This window comes from Nerophis lumbriciformis, linkage group LG12 (assembly GCF_033978685.3).
Source record: "Nerophis lumbriciformis linkage group LG12, RoL_Nlum_v2.1, whole genome shotgun sequence".
Classification (NCBI taxonomy): domain Eukaryota; kingdom Metazoa; phylum Chordata; class Actinopteri; order Syngnathiformes; family Syngnathidae; genus Nerophis; species Nerophis lumbriciformis.
In genome coordinates this window covers 13,191,963-13,215,645 of record NC_084559.2, presented here as the reverse complement: position 1 = coordinate 13,215,645, position 23,683 = coordinate 13,191,963, and the positions used below count along the sequence as shown (strand labels likewise).

Genomic DNA, 23,683 nt, shown 5'->3' with positions numbered 1-23,683 from the left:
ACCCATAGGCACCTGGGGTTGGGCCATGTGACCGTAGTCATCCTTACGATTTGGCAGTGTGTAGCTGTTCTCTGGCCGATAGCTGTTAGGCATGTAGGGGTAGCGGGGCGGTCTGAAGTTGATGCCTCGTGACAGGCTGCCGTAGTTGTCTGTCAAATCAGTGTAGCCATCGTGCAGACCGTAGTGGCGGATGTACTGACTCTCAGGCGTTTCACCGTAGGAATCATTGTAGGAGTTGTTGTAGGAGCGTGTCAAGGTGGACGAAGCTTGAGGGGTAATGAAACGATCGCCGCCGTTCTTCATGTAGCGCCGGTCAATGGAGTCTGTGTAGCTTCCCAAAGGGGACGAGCCCTCAGGCATAGGCAAGCCATCGGGACCAAGAGGAACCTGTCGCACCGTTCGTGTGGTCACTGTCTTCACCATTTTGGTCACCTGTAGATGAAATCGGATGCACTTGTCAATACAACAATACAGTACAAAACTATTTTTTTGTTTACGTGACAGCATATTCAGGCGGACTTAATAATGCTTATCTGTCTATTGTAGGGGTGTAACGGTTCGTGTATTTGTATTGAACCGTTTCGGTACGGGGGTTTCAGTCCGGTTCGGAGGTGTACCGAACAAGTTTCCACACGGACATATTTAATAGTGTACCGCACGTTGTGTAAACAATGCACACCGAGGCACAACGTACGCCATGCTAGCAGCGACCGGGCTACGACAACATGTAAAAGCCAGAGCTGGAAGACCCTCCTGCCTCGTTAAGATCTCCCGTTTGGGAACACTTCGGTGCGATACAACAATGGAGGACGGAGGTTTGCCGACATTGTTCAGCAGCTGCTTCTGACAACACGTCAAACATGCTAACCCATTTGAAGCGTCACCACCGCATTCAAGCAGCCTCTCCTCGGCGAGTCAGGCAGGGCTAAAGCAATAACAAATGTTTTTATAGCAGCAGATTTAAGACCATATTGCATTAAGAACTAGATTTTCACCCACTTCTATAGTGGAAGAACAATGAGCCGATATATCCTCTTAGTGCCAAGTTAGCCAGGCTGGGGGGAAGAAAAGTTAATCTGAGGCTGAGTTGACTTGAAACTGTTTAATGTTGCACTTTTTATATGTAGAAGAAAAGTTTTGTCATTTTATTTAATCTGAGCAACAACTTGAGGCAGTTTAATGTTGATTAACGTCATACTTGCCAACCTTGAGACCTCCGATTTCGGGAGGTGGGCGGGGTCGGGGTGGGACGGGGGCGTGGCCGGGGGCGTGGTTGGGGGCGTGGTTGGGGGCGTGGCTAAAAGGGGAGGAGTATATTTACAGCTAGAATTCAAGTCAAGTATTTCATATATATATATATATATATATATATATATATATATATGTATATATATATATATATCTATATATATAAGAAATACTTGACGTTCAGTGAATTCTAGCTATATACATATATATATATATATATATATATATATAAGAAATACTTGACGTTCAGTGAATTCTAACTATATACATATATATATATATATATTTGTTTTATTATGTGTATATATATATATATATATATATATATACGTATATACATCTATTTTATTATATATATATATATATATATATATATATATACGTATATATATCTATTTTATTATATATATATATATATATATATATATATATATATATATATATATATATATATATATATATATATATATATATATATATATATATATATATATAAAATAAATACTTGAATTTCAGTGTTCATTTATTTACACATATACACACACATAACACTCATCTACTCATTGTTGAGTTAAGGGTTGAATTGTCCATCCTTGTTCTATTCTCTGTCCCTATTTTTCTAACCATGCTGAACACCCTCTCTGATGATGCATTGATGTGTGGCACGCACAAAAGTGCTTTCATCAATTGCACTAGATGGCAGTATTGTCCTGTTTAAGAGTGTCACAACATTGCTGTTTACGGCAGACGAACTGCTTTACGGTATACAAAAAAGTGACTGCTGTTGTTGTGTGTTGTTGCCACGCTGGGAGGACGTTAATGAAACTGCCTAACAATAAACCCATGAGGACCTGAGTCCGCCTGAATTTCGGGAGATTTTCGGGAGAAAATTTGTCCCGGGGGGTTTTCGGGAGAGGCGCTGAATTTCGGGAGTCTCCCGGAAAATCCGGGAGGGTTGGCAAGTATGATTAACGTGGACCCCGACTTAAACAAGTTGAAAAACTTATTGGGGTGTTACCATTTAGTGGTCAATTGTACGGAATATGTACTTCACTGTGCAACCTACTAATAAAAGTCTCAATCAATCAATCAAAAAAAGCACTTTATATGTAGAAAGGTTTTGTTAAGAAATCATTCTGAGCCTTATCTTATTTAGTTTTTATTTGATATATGTTGACCACATTAACCCTGGCAATGGACCCTGTGTGTTTATGTATGTTACGCCATTGTTTACACATTTGGTAAATAAATAACCAAAAATGTATATTCTGTTGTTTTCTTACTGTACCGAAAATGAACCGAACCGTGACCTCTAAACCGAGGTACGTACCGAACCGAAATTTTTGTGTACCGTTACACCCCTAGTCTATTGTGATTCAAAATGGGAAAGTCAATAAAAGTTATGAACGCATGCTGTGAAAAACTGTTCTCTAACGCAACGGATACAAAAGTCAATGCAACATTAACACTGTAACTTTACTGATTGAGTCTTATCTTGCCATGTATAGGAGACCTCTTAAAGGATTCAAGGTCTTAATGGAGCTGCAACAATTTATCTCTAAAGGGAGAAGACCGGAACTGCACTGTTATTCGGAGCTGCATCACTGTGACTTGGGCTGGGCGGTGTACCCGCATATTTTAGAAGGAGATAAACAGTCGTGGTCAAAAGATTACATACACTTGTAAAGAACATCATGTCATGGCTGTCTTGAGTAGGGATGTCCCGATCCAGGTTTTTGCACTTCCGATCCGATACCGATATTGTTTTTGCATTTCCGATCCGATACCGATACTGACTGATACTGGCCTATCTGAGCATGTATTAAAGTTTAAAGTTATTTAGCCTACTTAGTTGTCAGAATCATGTTGAAAAGGGTTTTAGTACTCTTGATAACAACTAGCCAGCTGAATTAGGGGAGTTTGAATAATACACAATGGTTGGTAACAAGAAACTGACCTGTTTATTCAAGGATAAACACAAAATAGACAAAATTATACATGACAAACAGAAATGGCATCATTGAAACTAGGGCTGGGCGATATGGCCTTTTTTTAATATTGCGATATTTTAAGGCCATATTGCGATACACGATATATATCTCGATATTTTGCCTTAGCCTTGAATGAACACTTGATGCATATAATCACAGCAGTATGATGATTCTATGTGTTTTGATTGATTGATTGAGACTTTTATTAGTAGGTTGCACAGTGAAGTACATATTCCGTACAATTGACCACTAAATGGTAACACCCCGATAAGTTTTTCAACTTGTTTAAGTCGGGGTCCACTTAAATTGATTCATGATACAGATATATACTATCAGATATATACTATCATCATAATACAGTCATCACACAAGATCATCACATTGAATTATTTACATTATTTATAATCCAGGGTGTGGAGGGTAAGTGTCAAAAAGACAGGCAAAAGAGTTTGATATGAGAATAAATCTAAAGTTAAAATATAGGGTAGAAATGCACCCATTTGCAGGAAATGTAGTCTTGATTTTCAAAATTTTCTTTCAAGGCTTGCATGTCTACATTAAAACATTCTTCTTCATACTGCATTAATATATGCTACTTTTAAACTTTCATGCAGAGAAGGAAATCACAACTAAAAAAAATCACACATTTTTTCATACGGTGTTGATGTGGAAATTTTTGCCTCACCATTTTGATGGTGTGGGCGTGTAGCAACGAATGGAGATAAGCGTCTCGACAGACGTCACAATATTTGAACAATGATGACGAAAACTGTTTTCTCTGTCGTGTCCGTGTGTCGAAAATTGTTATGCGCTTATTTTTTTATTTGATTTTGTGCGTGGCATAGATTTGCTATGCGCAGAGGACGCTTAAACAGTGCGCAATTGCACAGGCGCGCACCTTAGAGGGAGCGTTGCTCGCACGGCTGCGCTAGCATCACAGCTAACGTTAGCCATGCTGCTACCTCTCTGCTCGGGGAGGACGTATACGTATGTGACGTATGACGTGACAGTATGTGACGTGTGTAAGAAGGTGCGCTTGCTGTCTGCGAGAGGGAGACACAGGAAAGAGTGAGAAGAGCCTGTCGTGTAATGCCAGCAGCTAAAAGCAACTGCGTGAGAATTCACAGACGTGTGGATGTGTTGAAGGTGTGCTGGAAAATGCGGAACGGAAAAGTGGAATGTATTATTTAAATCGGTGCGTTGGAAAACACGGACCGGAGTTTTTTTTTAAACTGGATCTGGATCGGCATTTTCCCATGCCTTGCCGATACGCAATTTTTGGCAAATATCGGCAGCCGATCCGATCCAAATATCGGAGCGGGACATCCCTAGTCTTGAGTTTCCAATCATTTCTACAACTCTTATTTTATAGAGTGATTGGAGCACATACTTGTTGGTCACAAAAAACATTCATGAAGTTTGGTTCTTTTATGAATTTATTATGGGTCTACTGAAAATGTGCTGGGTCAAAAGTATACATACAGCAATGTTAATATTTGCTTACATGTCCCTTGGCAAGTTTACCTGCAATAAGGCGCTTTTGGTAGCCATCCACAAGATTCTGGTTGAAGTTTTGACCACTCGTCTTCACAAAATTGGTGCAGTTCAGCTAAATGTGTTGGTTTTCTGACATGGACTTGTTTCTTCAGCATTGTCCACATGTTTAAGTCAGGACTTTGGGAAGGCCATTCTAAAAATTTAATTTTAGCCTGATTTAGCCATTCCTTTACCGCTTTTGAAGTGTGTTTGGGGTCATTGTCCTGTTGGAACACCCAACTGCGCCCAAGACCCAACCTCCGGGCTGATGATTTTAGCTTGTCCTGAAGAATTTAGAGGTAATCCTCCTTTTTCATTGTCCCATTTACTCTCTGTAAAGCACCAGTTCCATTGGCAGCAAAACAGGCCCAGAGCATAATACTACCACCACCATGCTTGACGGTAGGTGTGGTGTTCCTAGGATTAAAGGCCTCACCTTTTCTCCTCCAAACATATTGCTGGGTATTGTGGCCAAACAGCTCAATTTTTGTTTCATCTGACCACAGAACTTTCCTCCAGAAGGTCTTATCTTTGTCCATGTGATGTCAGATAAAACAAAAATTGAGCTGTTTGGCCACAATACACAATATAAATTCTTTAAAGGGGAACATTATCACCAGACCTATGTAAGCGTCAATATATACCTTGATGTTGCAGAAAAAAGACCATATATTTTTTTAACCGATTTCCGAACTCTAAATGGGTGAATTTTGGCGAATTATACGCCTTTCTATTATTCGCCCTCGGAGCGATGACGTCACGTTGTGACGTCACATCGGGAAGCAATCCGCCATTTTCTCAAACACCGAGTCAAATCAGCTCTGTTATTTTCCGTTTTTTTCGACTGTTTTCCGTACCTTGGAGACATCATGCCTCGTCGGTGTGTTGTCGGAGGGTGTAACAACACGAACAGGGACGGATTCAAGTTGCACCAGTGGCCCAAAGATGCCAAAGTGGCAAGAAATTGGACGTTTGTTCCGCACACTTTACCGACGAAAGCTATGCTACGACAGAGATGGCAAGAATGTGTGGATATCCTGCGACACTCAAAGCAGATGCATTTCCAACGATAAAGTCAAAGAAATCTGGCGCCAGACCCCCATTGAATCTGCCGGAGTGTGTGAGCAATTCAGGGACAAAGGACCTCGGTAGCACGGCAAGCAATGGCGGTAGTTTGTTCCCGCAGACGAGTGAGCTAAACCCCCTATCGACCCTAGCTTCCTTGGCCTGCTGACATCAACTCCAAAACTGGACAGATCAGCTTTCAGGAAAAGAGAGCGGATGAGGGTATGTCTACAGAATATATTAATTGATGAAAATTGGGCTGTCTGCACTCTCAAAGTGTATGTTGTTGCCAAATGTATTTCATATGCTGTAAACCTAGTTCATAGTTGTTAGTTTCCTTTAATGCCAAACAAACACATACCAATCGTTGGTTAGAAGGCGATCGCCGAATTCGTCCTCGCTTTCTCCCGTGTCGCTGGCTGTCGTGTCGTTTTCGTCGGTTTCGCTTGCATACGGTTCAAACCGATATGGCTCAATAGCTTCAGTTTCTTCTTCAATTTCGTTTTCGCTACCTGCCTCCACACTACAACCATCCGTTTCAATACATGCGTAATCTGTTGAATCGCTTAAGCCGCTGAAATCCGAGTCTGAATCCGAGCTAATGTCGCTAGAAACATGTTTGTTTCTATCGGCATCACTATGTGACGTCACAGGAAAATGGACGGGTGTATATAACGATGGTTAAAATCAGGCACTTTGAAGCTTTTTTTAGGGATATTGCGTGATGGGTAAAATTTTGAAAAAAACTTCGAAAAATATAATAAGCCACTGGGAACTGATTTTTAATGGTTTTAACCCTTCTGAAATTGTGATAATGTTCCCCTTTAAAGAACCAAACTTCATGAATATTTTTTTGTGACCAACAAGTATGTGCTCCAATCACTCTATCACAAACAAAATAAGAGTTGTAGAAATGATTGGAAACTCAAGACAGCCATGACATGATGTTCTTTACACTTTTTAACGTTTGACCACGACTGTACATTACCTGTGATGTAGATGGATTATCTCAGCAAAAAAGTGCTCACTGACACAGATTTAGACTAATTTGTCAACGACATTTGAGAGAAATATCCATTTTGTGTCCATAGAAAAGGTTTTAAATCGTTAAGTCCAGCTCATTGGGTTTCACTATGTAAAAGCGCTTAGAGTCACTAGAGAAAATCGCTATATAAATATAATTCACACAGTTACAATCATTTTTTTCTGAGTGTATGTTATAGGCATACTTGCCAACCCTCCCGGATTTTCCGGGAGACTCCCGAAATTCAGCGCCTCTCCCGAAAACCTCCCGGGACAAATTTTCTGCCGAAAATCTCCCGAAATTCAGGCGGACTCAGGTCCATGACGACCTGAGTCCGCTAACCCACAATATAACCAGCATACCTGCCCAATCAAGTTATAACTGTAGAATGATGGAGGGCGAGTTCTTGGTTTCTTATGTGGGTTTATTGTTAGGCAGTTTCATTAACGTCCTCCCAGCACGGTAACAACACACAACAACAGCAGTCACGTTTTTGTATACCGTAAAGCAGTTCGTCTGCCGTAAACAGCAATGTTGTGACACTCTTAAACAGGACAATACTGCCATCTAGTGCATTTGATGAAAGCACTTTTGTGCGTGCCACACATCAATGCATCATCAGAGTTCAGCACACATCAATGCATCATCAGAGTTCAGCATGGTTAGAAAAATAGTGACAGAGAATAGAACAAGGATGGACAATTTAACCCTTAACTCAACAATGAGTAGATGAGTGTTATGTGTGTGTATATGTGTAAATAAATGAACACTGAAATTCAAGTATTTATTTTATATATATATAATAAAATTAATATATATCTATATATATACGTATATATATATATATATACATATAATAAAATAAATATATATATAAACGTGTGTATATATATATATATATATATATATAGCTAGAATTCACTGAACGTCAAGTATTTGTTATATATATATATATATATATATATATAATATATATATATATATATATATATATTTTATATATATATATATATATATATATATATATATATATATATATACATATATATATATATATATATATATATATATATATATGTATATATATATATATATATATATATATATACAGCAACCACCCACCCACCACCACGAAAAGAATACCTACCGGAATCAATAAAAGGCTATCGATGCTGTCATCTAGCAAAGCTGAATTTGACCAAGCAACCCCCCCGTACCAAAAAGCCCTTGATGAAAGCGGATACAATTTCACCCTCACCTATGAACCCACGCCAGGAAACCAGCCAAAAAAGAACAGAAAACGAAACGACATCATCTGGTACAACCCCCCATACAGCAAAAACGTCTCAACGAACATTGGACACAAATTCCTCAATCTGATTGACAAACACTTCCCCAAAGACAACACCCTAAGAAAAGTATTCAACAAGAACAACATTAAATTGAGCTACAGCTGTATGAACAATATACGACAAATCATCTCAAACCACAACAAAACAATTGCAAATGAGCCGTCGACCCCCAGTCAGAGCGACTCCAAAACCAACAAAGCATGTAACTGTCGAAAGAAACCTGATTGCCCCCTCAACGGGGGGTGCTTACAAACATCAGTTGTCTACCAATCTAAGGTAATACGCAAGGACATTAACACATCCGACACATATGTAGGATTAACCGAGGGTGAATTCAAAACCAGATGGAACAATCACAAGGCTTCTTTCAGGAACAAAAACCTGCGAAATACCACAGAACTCAGCAAACACATTTGGGACCTCAAAGACAATAATGTTGAATATTCAATAACATGGCAAATTCTTGCATCCAGCACACCTTACAATAGTGGTAATAAAAGATGCAACCTATGTTTGAAAGAGAAACTGTTTATTATTTACCGTCCAGACCTGTCATCCCTCAACAAGCGCAGCGAAATTGTAACAACATGCCGCCATAGACGGAAACACCTCCTAGGTAACACATGAGCCAATCACCACGCCCCTAGGCCAGCCTGTACCCACCCACTCTGTGCCCTATATAAACCATGGTATGCGAATGCTCCCATTAAAACCTCCTGATGATTGAGGGTACCCCCCCTCATGAAACAGGCCTGTAGAGATGAAATAGTCTTGTGATTTTTTTCCCACACATACATATATATATATATATATATATATATATATATATATATATGTATATATATATATATATATATATATATATATATGTGTAATACTTGACTTGGTGAATTCTAGCTGTAAATATACTCCTCCCATTTTAGCCACGCCCCCAACCACGCCCCCATCCCACCCCGACCACGCCCACCCCCCTCCCCCCACCTCCCGAAATCGGAGTTCTCAAGGTTGGCAAGTATGGTTATAGGCAGTTAATTATTTGCATTTTGCTTGTCAACAGACCTAGCAGAATTGTAGTTGACGTGCAATGACACGTTTGAAAACCTCTGAAGTATGAATATACCAGATGTTACATTTCACTGATATCTACGGATAATTGTGACTAAAGTGCTCAAATTATGCAGAATTGACCCCAAAAGGGACAAGCGGTAGAAAATGGATGGATGTGTTAAAATAGTATACAGTATATTTATTGTACATGCAGATATATCGCATGACAAATACAACATACTTGTCAATACAAGGCTGAAACCCGGTGGAAGTACCATAACTGTTTACTAACAGATAACCTGGAAGAAAAAGGCTGGAGGCATCAAACTATCCACTTTACAAGACGGTAAAACATTTCACAACCTCTGTGGCGTTGACTTTATTGGGTGCTCAAATGGGCCTGATGCCTGGGAATTAGATGTGACGTAGAATAAGGCAGTTATTCAGGTTTTTAAAAGCCTGATACCGTGGAATCTGTCCATTCATTCGGCTTATATGACAGAAGTCGAACGTTGTTTTTACGCAATAATAAACATTTTGTTAAGTGAAGGAGGTAGAGGTGGCTAAATGCACAACAGAAATCACAGAAATGTACTTGCTATTTGTCTGACAAGGCTTTGTTGGAGACGGGGACAGGAAGGGGGGGTCCTGGTGGCAGGACTGCAATCCAAGCTGTCTGCCACCGTCATAGACGCCGATCTACATTTCTGCCAGTGGGTGCTCGGACGGGCGGTAAATCTGACGCTACTTTTCTGAGGCTGTGTCGACACTAAGCCGGATAACCCCTTAAACCAGGGGTGCTCACACTTTTTCTGCAGGCGAGCTACTTTTCAATTGATCAAGTCGTGGGGATCTACCTCATTCATATATATCATTTATATTTACTTATTTATGAAATATATGTTTTTGTTAATAAGTTAAAGGTGTTTAATGATAATGCAAGCATGTTTAACACATATAGTTAATATTGTTAATAAACTAAAGGTGTTTAATGATAATGCAATCATGTTTAACACATAGTTAATATTGTTAATAAATTAAAGGTGTTTAATGATAATACAAGTATGTTTAATACATATAGTTAATATTGTTAACAAGTTAAAGGTGTTTAAAGATAATGCAAGCATGTTTAATACATATAGTTAATATTGTTAACAAGTTAAAGGTGTTTAATGATAATACAAGCATGTTTAACACATATAGTTAATATTGTTAATAAGTCAAAGGTGTTTAAAGATAATGCAAGCATGTTTAACACATGTAGTTAATATTGTTAACAAGTTAAAGGTGTTTAAAGATAATGCAAGCATGTTTAACACATATAGTTAATATCGTTAACAAGTTAAGGTGTTTAAAGATAATACAAGCATGTTTAACACATATAGATTCCTTTCTTTCATGAAGACAAGAATATAAGTTGGTGTATTACCTGATTCTGATGACTTGCATTGATTGGAATCAGACAGTGGTGCTGATAACGTCCGCATTTTCGAATGGAGGAGAAAAAAGTCCTCCTTTCTGTCCAATACCACATGAAAGTGGTTGGTTTTTGGCATCTTATTTGTCCAGCTTCCGTACTCCTTTGTATACACTTTACAAGAAATACATTGTCGGCAAACTCCGTAGCTTGCTAGCTTGTGCACGCCAGCTTTCTGAGACTCTTGTTTTGTTAGCGCAACTGTGCAACTGTGCAGTCGGTCTTTGGAGTTTTGACGACAGGTACGGCGCCAGAGTCTGTTGAAATAAAGTGTTTCTCGCCTTCCAGTCGGTAATTTTAATGAGCTGGCAGCAGCCAGCGTCATCTCAGAAGACCCTCGGGTGCCGCGAATGTCAATCAAGTGACGAAAGTGACGTCATAGTGAAGATTTATGATCGCTCATTTTTAGGACTATTTTTTTAATGCCTGGCTGGTGATCGACTGACACACCCTCCGAGATCGACCGGTAGCTCGCGATCGACGTAATGAGCACCCCTGCCTTAAACGAATAGTTATTTAGCCTAAGCCTCGTTTCAGCCACACTAAACCATCGTCTTCCCCAAATTTTTACACGGGTAAGTGTTACGACCAGGTCGCAGGGTGATGCAGGGTTTGTTCTCCCAGCATGCAAACGGACAAATCTGGACAGGACTTGCCGGTAGGAACATGATTTAATAGTAAATTAACACAAAACAGGTACAAAACAGAAAACAAACCGACGGAATAAGTTGCCGATCGCACCTGAAGCTAAGGCTACTACTTAGCACAGATTAGAACGTAACAGTAGCGTGACGCAAATAAAGAAGCCAGACTGACTGACAGGCAAAGGCAGTCTTAAATAATGTCTCTGATTACAAACAGGTGTGCGTCCCGAACACAAGAGGCAGGTGAAACTAATTTGTAGCCATGGTAACAAACTCAGAGGTGCATAAACAGGAACTAAAGGAGTCCAAAACTAACAGAAAACACAAGTGACTCGAAAAACTTAAACAGACTATGATCCGGGCAGTGGATCATAACAGTAAGTGCGCCGTGTATTTCTTGAAACTGAGTTCGGAGAGGAAGTGACGCCAGAAAGACCGCGCCCCACACAGGGAGTGATGACGTCAGAAAGAACGCGCCACAGCCAGCTTCATAATAAAGCGGTTTCGAAACTCGGAGCTAACCACTGGAAATACGGAGGCGAGTCATCCAGACATGTCCGTGTTTCTCCTTCCTTTAAATGTACAGACGCTTGTGGAAATCACACATGAATACCGTAAGAGAAAGCGATTGCAGCTATTTGGGATACAACACTTCGCAGACGGCAAGAGAACGTTTTCAATGTCCCGGTCAGCTGTGATTCTACTTAGCGAAAAACTTCGTCCAGTTGTCGAAGAATAGTCAACGACAATGGGGGCTCCCTTGGATGTGATAAAAGGTAGCGTGTGCTTTGAGGGAAGACTACGGAAAACGGCAAATGCTTTTGGACTGGCAAAGCAGACTGTATCAGTTATTGTCCGCCATGTATGTCACAGACTCAACATCTAGGTCCAGAGTATATAAAGTCACCAAAAAGGTATGGACAATGAAGGTGAAGGCAAAAGAGTGAGGAGTGTTCTGACCAGATATCTAGATCCCTAGATTGATTGTTGTAAAATGTTCTTTGTCTCATTGTTTACTTTCACGTGTCCATTAAAGATTTGATTTATTTCTGATGTCTCAGGTGTGATTCACTACAATAGGGCCCCACAGCACCCTGGATTCCAGTTCATTGAAATACCACAACACTGGATATTGTTCAGATAAGTTACATTTAAGAACTTGCACACAAAGCAACACTTGAGGTGACTATGACGTGTGCACTTGTATGTGGACGAAGATAAGGTTAGGTGGGATTTACCCTGGATAACCTGAACCGGCTTAGAGTAGAAGGGGCCTGAGCATGCGCGGTTTTTGCTTGGTAGTGAGAAAGAAGTTGCCATCAATCCCACGTGGGTGCTCGGCATTGTTCGTGGGTGCTCGGGCCCCGAAGCACCCACGGGATCGGCGCCAACGGCCACTGTCACTGGGTGGTAGGTGCTGCCGATATTTTTAGAGTTGGAAACATTGGAGAGTAGAGTTCTCAGCGAAAAGTAATACACATTACAGCAGGGGTGCTCATTACGTCGATCGCGAGCTACCGGTCGATCTCGGAGGGTGTTTCAGTAGATCACCAGCCAGGCATTAAAAAAATAGTCCTAAAAATGAGCGATCATAAATCTTCACTATGACGTCACTTTCGTCACTTGATTGACATTCACGGCACCCGAGGGTCTTCTGAGATGACGCTGGCTGCTGCCAGCTCATTAAAATTACCGACTGGAAGGCGAGAAACACTTTATTTCAACAGACTCTGGCGCCGTACCTGTCGTCAAAACTCCAAAGACCGACTGCACAGTTGCACAGTTGTGCTAACAAAACAAGAGTCTCAGAAAGCTGGCGTGCACAAGCTAGCAAGCTACGAAAGTTTGCCGACAATGTATTTCTTGTAAAGTGTATACAAAGGAGTACGGAAGCTGGATAAATAAGATGCCAAAAACCAACCACTTTCATGTGGTATTGGACAGAAAGGAGGACTTTTTTTCTCCTCCATTCGAAAATGCGGACGTTTTTAGCACCACTGTCTGATTCCTATCAATGCAAGTCATCAGAATCAGGTAATACACCAACTTATATTCTTGTCTTCGTGAAAGAAAGGAATCTATATGTGTTAAACATGCTTGTACTATCTTTAAACACCTTTAACTTATTAACAATATTAACTATATGTGTTAAACATGCTTGTATTATCATTAAACACCTTTAACTTGTTAACAATATTAACTATATGTGTTAAACATGCTTGTATTATCTTTAAACACTTTTAACTTATTAATAATATTAACTATATGTGTTAAACATGCTTGTATTATCATTAAACACCTTTAACTTGTTAACAATATTAACTATATGTATTAAACATACTTGTATTATAATTAAACACCTTTAATTTATTAACAATATTAACTATATGTATTAAACATGCTTGCATTATCTTTAAACACCTTTAACTTGTTAACAATATTAACTATATGTGTTAAACATGCTTGTATTATCTTTAAACACCTTTAACTTATTAATAATATTAACTATATGTATTAAACATGCTTGTATTATCATTAAACACCTTTAACTTGTTAACAATATTAACTATATGTATTAAACATGCTTGCATTATCTTTAAACACCTTTAACTTATTAATAATATTAACTATATGTATTAAACATGCTTGTATTATCTTTAAACACCTTTAACTTGTTAACAATATTAACTATATGTATTAAACATGCTTGCATTATCTTTAAACACCTTTAACTTGTTAACAATATTAACTATATGTATTAAACATGCTTGCATTATCTTTAAACACCTTTAACTTATTAATAATATTAACTATATGTGTTAAACATGCTTGTATTATCTTTAAACACCTTTAATTTATTAATAATATTAACTATATGTATTAAACATGCTTGTATTATCATTAAACACCTTTAACTTGTTAACAATATTAACTATATGTATTAAACATGCTTGCATTATCTTTAAACACCTTTAACTTATTAATAATATTAACTATATGTGTTAAACATGCTTGTATTATCTTTAAACACCTTTAACTTATTAATAATATTAACTATATGTGTTAAACATGCTTGTATTATCATTAAACACCTTTAACTTGTTAACAATATTAACTATATGTATTAAACATGCTTGCATTATCTTTAAACACCTTTAACTTGTTAACAATATTAACTATATGTATTAAACATTCTTGTATTATCATTAAACACCTTTAATTTATTAACAATATTAACTATGTGTTAAACATGCTTGCATTATCTTTAAACACCTTTAACTTGTTAACAATATTAACTATATGTATTAAACATTCTTGCATTATCATTAAACACCTTTAATTTATTAACAATATTAACTATTTGTGTTAAACATGCTTGCATTATCATTAAACACCTTTAACTTATTAACAAAAACATATATTTCATAAATAAGTAGATATAAATTATATATATGAATGAGGTAGATCCCCACGACTTGATCAATTGAAAAGTAGCTCGCCTGCAGAAAAAGTGTGAGCACCCCTGCATTACAGCAATATCATTTGGAACGTATTACTAACAAAAACTGAGATACCACTAAAGTTAACACTGGACTGGACTGACGTACTGTATTAACCATGTTGTTTGGGCAGGATGGCTTAATATCCGAATTATGACACTGCTACTAATAGTTCTAAGATTCTCAATCTGTAAGGGAGGATTTTGTTGAGCATAAAAGCTTTGAGGTACCAACGTTTTTCTGAAGGGGTTGTTTTTGGCAACAGCTTTACCCAATAAAACACCCATTTATTTTTTATAAGGTAAATAACTTACTCATACCTACTACTGTTGACTGCCTGTTTGCAGGGTAATGAAAGTGTGTGGTTCTGCTCCCACTCTTAATAGCTTTTATACTGAGAAAAGATCGGGAATGCTTTTTTTTATTGGCCAACTTGACTGCTGTTTAATTCTACGTTTATATAAAAAAAAAAAGGTGTCTGCCAGGGAGAAGAGAGTGCTGGAGTACGGCCACGAAAACGCACGAGATGCCAGCAGAAGAGGATGCACACGTGTTTGTTGATATTGTGCATGTACTCATACTAGGGATAAAACGGTTTATGAATCCGATGGGAACTGTTAGGTTGACTTTGAATCATGTTTTTCTGTGTTTTTTTTAGTCTATGTCTTAACGATTCCGCGTTTACGGAACGGCGAACAGACTCACGGAATAAGCCATTAAAAAACGGAATCTACTTTAAGTCGAGGAAATTGAAGTAATGTAATTGAAATACTGTCATTGGGAGGGGAACTTTTTGCATTGCAAATGAGTTTTTTTCCCTTGGACTCAGTCTGGACCCCCTCTTGTGGATCCAGCCTTTGACTGATATTTTTTTTACTCTTCCCCCTTTCCCAATATCACCTTTTTCTCACCTTTTTTTAAGGAGCGCCGTAAAAATGGCTGCGTCATCGGCGGTCTCGTCTTGTCTTCCTGTAACGTATGTCTGCTCTTAGTGAGACTGTGCCGAAAAAATACTTTTCCCGGAGTCTCCCGGGAAAATTGGGAGGGTTGGCGAGTATGGCCGGCGGACGGAGGGGGAGAGGGGGTCTTAAACGACCATTGTGTGTGTGTGCGGACAAGGATAAGGTTAGGTGGCATATACCCTGTATAACCTTAGCCGGCTTAGAGTAGAAGCAGCCTAAGTCTATGAGCACTAAGACAAACCAAACGGTCCAGTTGTGATCCATTGAATGCCCTGAGATGACAATGACCTGGATGGATGAGAACTGTCATGTCTGTGTAATCATGTTTTGTTTTAGTCATGTTTAGTTTAGTTATTGGACTCTTTAGTTTCTGGCTTTTTGTCATGTCTGTGTGATCATGTTTTTGTTTTCCCAAGATGCAAGAGAATTTGGATCGGACATGGCTTGAAGGTGGGTACATGATTTATGTAACACTATAACTACAAAGAAAGGATCAAACAAAAAGCGCGCACAGGGGCGGAGGTACAAAACTAGACTATAAACCACAAAACTTGCACATTGGCAGAAACTATGAACAATTAAACAAAACACTAACTGTGGCTTAATAAACAAACTTACTGTGGCATGGGATCGTGAACAGGGCTTGAAACGCGAGGATAGCAGGGTGAGAAAGGCTATGACTCCAGGATGAACAGAAAATGAAAAGCTTAAATAACACAGACATGATTAACAACAGGTGCGTGACTCAAAACAGGTGAAAACTAATGGTTGCTATGGTGACAAAACAAAAGTGCACAAAAAGTCCAAAACCCAAAACGAACATGACCAAAACAAAAACATGATCACACAGACATGACACTTTTCACTCCCTTGTCTCGTTTCCATGATTACCCCATTAATTTCACCTGTTCCACGTTTGGACTCATTGTGCTTGATTACCGACCAGTGGCCCTCACTCCGGTAATCATGAAGTGCTTCGAGCGACTTGTTCTCCAGCACATCAAGGACCATATCCCTCCAGACTTCGACCCCCACCAGTTCGCATACCGGGCGAACAGGTCCACAGAGGACGCCATCGCTGTTGCTCTCCACTCTGCTCTGAACCACCTGGAGCAGCAGCAGAGCTACGTCCGGATGCTCTCTGTGGACTATAGCTCTGCCTTCAATACAATAATCCCGGACAGACTCTGCAATAAACTGGACACTCTTGGCCTCCCCCCTCTCACAAACGCCTGGATAAGGGACTTCCTAACGGACCGACCCCAGAATGTGAGACTTGGCCCGCACCTCTCATCCTCCCGCACGCTGAGCATCGGCTCCCCACAGGGCTGTGTGCTGAGCCCCCTCCTCTACTGCCTTTACACCCATGACTGCAGTCCGGCCCACAGTGACAACCTTACCGTCAAGTTCGCCGACGATACCACAGTGGTCGGGCTCATCTCCAGGGGTGACGAGGCTGCCTACAGAGAGGAGGTCCTGAAGCTGACGGCCTGGTCTTCGGAGAACAACCTCGCTCTCAACACCAGCAAGACCAGAGAGATCATCGTCGACTTCAGGAGGAGCAGCACCGACCCTGCCCCCCTCTACATCAACGGCGAGCGTGTAGAGAGGGTCCACACCTTCAGGTACCTTGGAGTCCACATCTCTAATGACTTCTCCTGGACAGTCAACACCACATCAATCATCAAGAAGGCTCAGCAGCGGCTACACTTCCTTAGAGTCCTCGGGAAGTACAACCTGAAGCCTGACCTGCTGCTGACCTTCTACCGCTCGTCCATCGAGAGCCTGCTGACCTACTGTATTACGGTATGGTACGGCAGCTGCACTGCAGCAGACAGGGAGAGGCTGCAAAGAGTGGTCAAGACGGCTCAGAAGATCATCGGCCGCCCTCTCCCCTCTCTGACGGACATCTACACCTCCCGCTGCCTCAACAGAGCCAGTGCCATCATCAAGGACAGCACCCACCCTGGCTCTGACCTGTTCCACCTGCTGCCCTCTGGGAAGCGCTACAGGTGCATTAAAACCAAAACAAACAGGCTAAAGAACAGCTTCTTCCCCAGGGCCATAACCATCCTGAACGGACTGCCCCATTGTCCCTCATAACTGCCTTCTCCTCGGTGCAATAACCCATTCCACCAACCACCCTGTTTTTTTTTTGTTTTTTTTCATGTATATATTCATTTCACACCATATTCATTGCACTTCTACATTTTTTATATTTTTATATATTTGCACATTGTTTTTCTAGCATGCACACATCGCACTGTATGGAATGGCCTCAATCTCGTTACCTTGCGTAATGACAATAAAGCTGATTCTGATTCTGATTCTGATTCACTCTTGTTTGTCACCATAGCAACCCATTAGTTTTCACCTGTCACGTCGCGCACCCGTTTCACGTTTTGAGTCGCGCACCTGTTTTCGTTAATCATGTCTGTAGTATTTAAGTTCATTGTTTTCCAGTTTGTCTTTCTGACGACATCCCCACATTTATGCTCTGCACATTTCTGACTCTTTTTTTCATGTCCATCGTTCACCCTGCTCCTTTTTTGTCCATGCCAAGTAAGTTTTGTTTATTATTGCCACAGTTAGTGTTTTTTGTTGTTCATAGTTTTTGCCTTTGTGCAAGTATTTGGTTTCATAGTTTGTTCTCCGCCATTGTGCGCGCCTTTTGTTTACTTCCTTTTTTTTTTTAGTTATAGTGTTTAAATAAAAATGTACTTTACATTCCCGTCTCGCCCAAGCCAACTTTCCGTTGCATCCCGGAAAAGCAAACACACCCAGGACCAAGTCGTGACAAGAACATTCATGACACAGAATATGTTCCTCTCTTCTTCTTCTTCTTTGGCATTTGCAACCACGGACATGTGTTTGTGGGTGTGGGTGTGTGTGTGTTATGGACAGCAAAGCCCTGTTTGTCTGTTATTTCACTTTACCTTGTTCTGTGTTGATTGAGCTGTGTTGAAGCAGCAAAAAAGGACATTATGTTAAATGAAGAGTTTCTGTCTCTGATAGTTGACATAATAATGTAACTGCATCATTAAGCCTACATGAACTCCATGGAACTGTGGACCAGCTCTATACTCTCGGCAGGGTCCTTGAGGGTGCATGGGAGTTTAACCAACCAGTCTACATGTGTTTTGTGGACTTGGAGAAGGCATTCGACCGTGTCCCTCGGGAAGTCCTGTGGGGAGTGCTCAGAGAGTATGGGGTATCGGACTGTCTGATTGTGGCAGTCCGCTCCCTGTATGATCAGTGCCAGAGCTTGGTCCGCATTGCCGGTAGTAAGTCGGACACGTTTCCAGTGAGGGTTGGACTCCGCCAAGGCTGCCCTTTGTCACCCATTCTGTTCATAACTTTTATGGACAGAATTTCTAGGCGCAGTCAAGGCGTTGAGGGGATCTGGTTTGGTGGCTGCAGGATTAGGTCTCTGCTTTTTGCAGATGATGTGGTCCTGATGGCTTCATCTGGCCAGGATCTTCAGCTCTCACTGGATCGGTTCGCAGCCGAGTGTGAAGCGACTGGGATGAGAATCAGCACCTCCAAGTCCGAGTCCATGGTTCTCGCCCGGAAAAGGGTGGAGTGCCATCTCCGGGTTGGGGAGGAGATCTTGCCCCAAGTGGAGGAGTTCAAGTACCTCAGAGTCTTGTTCACGAGTGAGGGAAGAGTGGATCGTGAGATCGACAGGCGGATCGGTGCGGCGTCTTCAGTAATGCGGACGCTGTATCGATCCGTTGTGGTGAAGAAGGAGCTGAGCCGGAAGGCAAAGCTCTCAATTTACCGGTCGATCTACGTTCCCATCCTCACCTATGGTCATGAGCTTTTGTCAATGCCAAGTAAGTTTTGTTTATTATTGTTGTTCATAGTTTTTGCCTTTGTGCAAGTATTTGGTTTCATAGTTTGTTCTCCGCCATTGTGCGCGCCTTTTGTTTACTTCCTTTTTTTTTTTTAGTTATAGTGTTTAAATAAAAATGGACTTTACATTCCCGTCTCGCCCGAGCCAACTTTCCGTTGCATCCCGTGACAAGAACATTCATGACACAGAATATGTCCCTCTCTTCTTCTTCTTCTTTGGCATTTTTGCAACCACAGACATGTTTGCTTCTGCAAGTTCACCCTGAACAGTCATCTGCATTCCTCCTCAAAGTGACTTCCAAACAGCACTCTATTGCTGCTCCCAGTGGATGCCTGGCCCTTTTGAAAATGTCCTTCCTCTCTCGCTCACAGCCAGCATAGCATCTGATTAAGTGTTTTACTGCACAACTGCAAAGCGTGAAGTTCTACCTATGACTTCATAAAGCCATGTGAGAGTGTGTGGTCAGTCAGTACAGTGCATTAGGTCTCCCTGATGGGGGATTAGACCAGACTTTTTTTTTTTTTTTTTTAATTACACATCACCATGCAGTGTTCTCTACTTTCCTGCAAGCCAACTCAAGCATCTGGTCAAATCTATAAAATGTTGATCCAAAATGTTTCATCTTTTTTGAAGCAAAGAACAATTAAAGGACAAAGAACTGCAGACTGCCACTGAAAATGAATGACATTATACAAACCCCGTTTCCATATGAGTTGGGAAATTGTGTTAGATGTAAATATAAACGGAATACAATGATTTGCGAATCATTTTCAACCCATATTCAGTTGAATATGCTACAAAGACAACATATTTGATGTTCAAACTCATAAACATTTTTTTTTTGTTGCAAATAATCTGTCACGTTCAAACACCGAGGACATCTATTAAACAAGACAAAAGGCAAGGAATCAAACAGAGACAGAATTCAATTTGGACTCAATATTGAGGAGAGACATGGCCACTGCACTCTCTGTACAGTCCTGCACCACGCTCTGACGAAGAAGGTTTTCGTCTCCTCCTTTATTCAGATGTTCAATGTTCACGCACCAACACGTGTCACAGCAGGAATGGGAAGTATGTAAAACAGTCATTGTTTGTGATAACTTACAAACAATTATTCCAACATAATCGTTAACTTTAGAATTTGATGCCAGCAATACAAGACAAAGAAGTTGGGAAAGGTGGCAATAAATACTGATAAAGTTGAGGAATGCTCATTAAACACTTAATTGGAACATCCCACAGGTGAACAGGCTAATTGGGAACAGGTGGGTGCCATGATTGGGTATAAAATTAGATTCCATGAAAAGCTCAGTCATTCACAAACAAGGATGGGGCGAGGGTCACCACTTTGTCAACAAATGCGTGAGTAAATTGTTGAACGGTTTAAGAAAAAACCTTTCTCAACCAGCTATTGCAAGGAATTTAGGGATTTCACCATCTACGGTCCGTAATATCATCAAAGGGTTCAGAGAATCTGGAGAAATCACTGCACGTGAGCAGCTAAGCCCGTGACCTTCGATCCCTCAGGCTGTACTGCATCAACAAGCGACATCAGTGTGTAAAGGATATCACCACATAGGCTCAGGAACACTTCAGAAAACAAATGTCAGTAACTACAGTTGGTCGCTACATCTGTAAGTGCAAGTTAAAACTCTACCATGCAAAGCGAAAGCCATTTATCAACAACACCCGGAAACGCTGCCGGCTACGCAGCTCATCTAAGATGGACTGATGCAAAGTGGAAAAGTGTTCTGTGGTCTGACGAGTCCACATTTCAAATTGTTTTTGGAAACTGTGGACGTCGTGTCTTTTGGAGCAAAGAGGAAAAGAACCATCCGGATTGTTATAGGCGCAAAGTGTAAAAGCCAGCATGTGTGATGGTATGGGGGTGTATTAGTGCCCAAGACATGGGTAACTTACACATCTGTGAAGGCACCATTAATGCTGAAAGGTACATACAGGTTTTGGAGCAACATATGTTGCCATCCAAGCAACGTTATCATGGACGCCCCTGCTTATTTCAGCAAGACAATGCCAAGCCACGTGTTACATCAACGTGGCTTCATAGTAAAAAAGTGCAGGTACTAGACTGGCCTGCCTGTAGTCCAGACCTGTCTCCCATTGAAAATGTGTGGCGCATTATGAAGCCTAAAATACCACAACCGAGACCCCCGGACTGTTGAACAACTTAAGCTGTACATCAAGCAAGAATGGGAAAGAATTCCACCTGAGAAGCTTCAAAAATGTGTCTCCTCAGTTCCCAAACGTTTACTGAGTGTTGTTAAAAGAAAAAGGCCATGTAACACAGTGGTAAAAATGCCCCTGTGACAACTTTTTTGCAATGTGTTGCTGCCATTAAATTCCAAGTTAATGATTATTTGCAAAAAAAAATAAGTTTCTCAGTTGGAACATTAAATATCTTGTCTTTGCAGTCTATTCAATTGAATATAAGTTGAAAAGGATTTGCAAATCAATGTTTTTATTTACGAATTACACATCGTGCAAACTTCCCTGGTTTTGGGGTTTGTTAGAAATACTAAATAAAGGTGATGGGGCAATTGGAGGGTTAAAGACAAAACACCTTACCTTAGTTTCTGTGCGCCGCGTGGTCCCGTCGTCAGAGGTGACGACGGAAACGTGGGAAGTCGGGGTACCAGGGTCCTCTTCTATGGTGACCGTCTCCTCCACCACGTCCTGCGGCTCCTGCATCATGGCCATAGAAGTGGCGTTGCTGGGGCTCTGCTCCTGCACAAAAAAAGGGAAACGATTAGGTTAGGCAATCAGGCCTCGACGATCCATGTTCAAACTTTCTTGCGAGACAGCGTAGGATTAAAAAAAAAAAACAACATTTTAAATTAACAATTTAACAATTAAATGTTGTATTTGTTTGTATTAAGCTTTACGAAGAGAACTGTCATAATCTTCTGAAATTTGGGGTGGTTGACTTCTATATTATATATATTTTTAAATTCATAAGTTAATGTGGACAGGTACCGACAGGCCAAGCGGTGTGCGGCTTCAGCGGTTGCGGAGGCAAAAACTCGGACATGGGAGGAGTTCGGGGAAGCCATGGAAAACGACTTCCGGACGGCTTCGAAGCGATTCTGGACCACCATCCACCGCCTCAGGAAGGGGAAGCAGTGCACTATCAACACCGTGTATGGTGAGGATGGTGTTCTGCTGACCTCGACTGCGGATGTTGTGGATCGGTGGAGGGAATACTTCGAAGACCTCCTCAATCCCACCAACACGTCTTCCTATGAGGAAGCAGTGCCTGGGGAATCTGTGGTAGGCTCTTCTATTTCTGGGGCTGAGGTTGCTGAGGTAGTTAAAAAGCTCCTCGGTGGCAAGGCCCCGGGGGTGGATGAGATCCGCCCGGAGTTCCTTAAGGCTCTGGATGCTGTGGGGCTGTCTTGGTTGACAAGACTCTGCAGCATCGCGTGGACATCGGGGGCGGTACCTCTGGATTGGCAGACCGGGGTGGTGGTTCCTCTCTTTAAGAAGGGGAACCGGAGAGTGTGTTCTAACTATCGTGGGATCACACTCCTCAGCCTTCCCGGTAAGGTCTATTCAGGTGTACTGGAGAGGAGGCTACGCCGGATAGTCGAACCTCGGATTCAGGAGGAACAGTGTGGTTTTCGTCCTGGTCGTGGAACTGTGGACCAGCTCTATACTCTCGGCAGGGTCCTTGAGGGTGCATGGGAGTTTGCCCAACCAGTCTACATGTGCTTTGTGGACTTGGAGAAGGCATTCGACCGTGTCCCTCGGGAAGTCCTGTGGGGAGTGCTCAGAGAGTACGGGGTATCGGACTGTCTGATTTTGGCGGTCCGCTCCCTGTATGATCAGTGTCAGAGCTTGGTCCGCATTGCCGGCAGTAAGTCGGACACGTTTCCAGTGAGGTTTGGACTCCGCCAAGGCTGCCCTTTGTCACCGATTCTGTTCATAACTTTTATGGACAGAATTTCTAGGCGCAGTCAA

The 23,683-nt window shown here is 41.1% G+C and overlaps 1 protein-coding gene across 6 annotated transcripts in view; it reads right to left on the bottom strand.

The window, feature by feature from the left end:
• LOC140679258 (splicing regulator ARVCF-like) overlaps positions 1 to 23,683 on the bottom strand; it is a 349,408-nt gene that overhangs the window by 198,726 nt on the left and 126,999 nt on the right. For all 6 annotated transcript variants that reach the window (XM_072914307.1, XM_072914309.1, XM_072914305.1 and 3 more), the window contains exons 2-3: positions 22,292 to 22,450; positions 1 to 432 (exon numbers count right to left, since the gene is read on the bottom strand). The exon at positions 1 to 432 is cut by the window's left edge and continues 209 nt beyond it. In XM_072914307.1, the coding sequence (XP_072770408.1) occupies positions 1 to 432; positions 22,292 to 22,450 (591 nt within the window). The remainder of the gene's footprint in view (positions 433 to 22,291; positions 22,451 to 23,683) is intronic.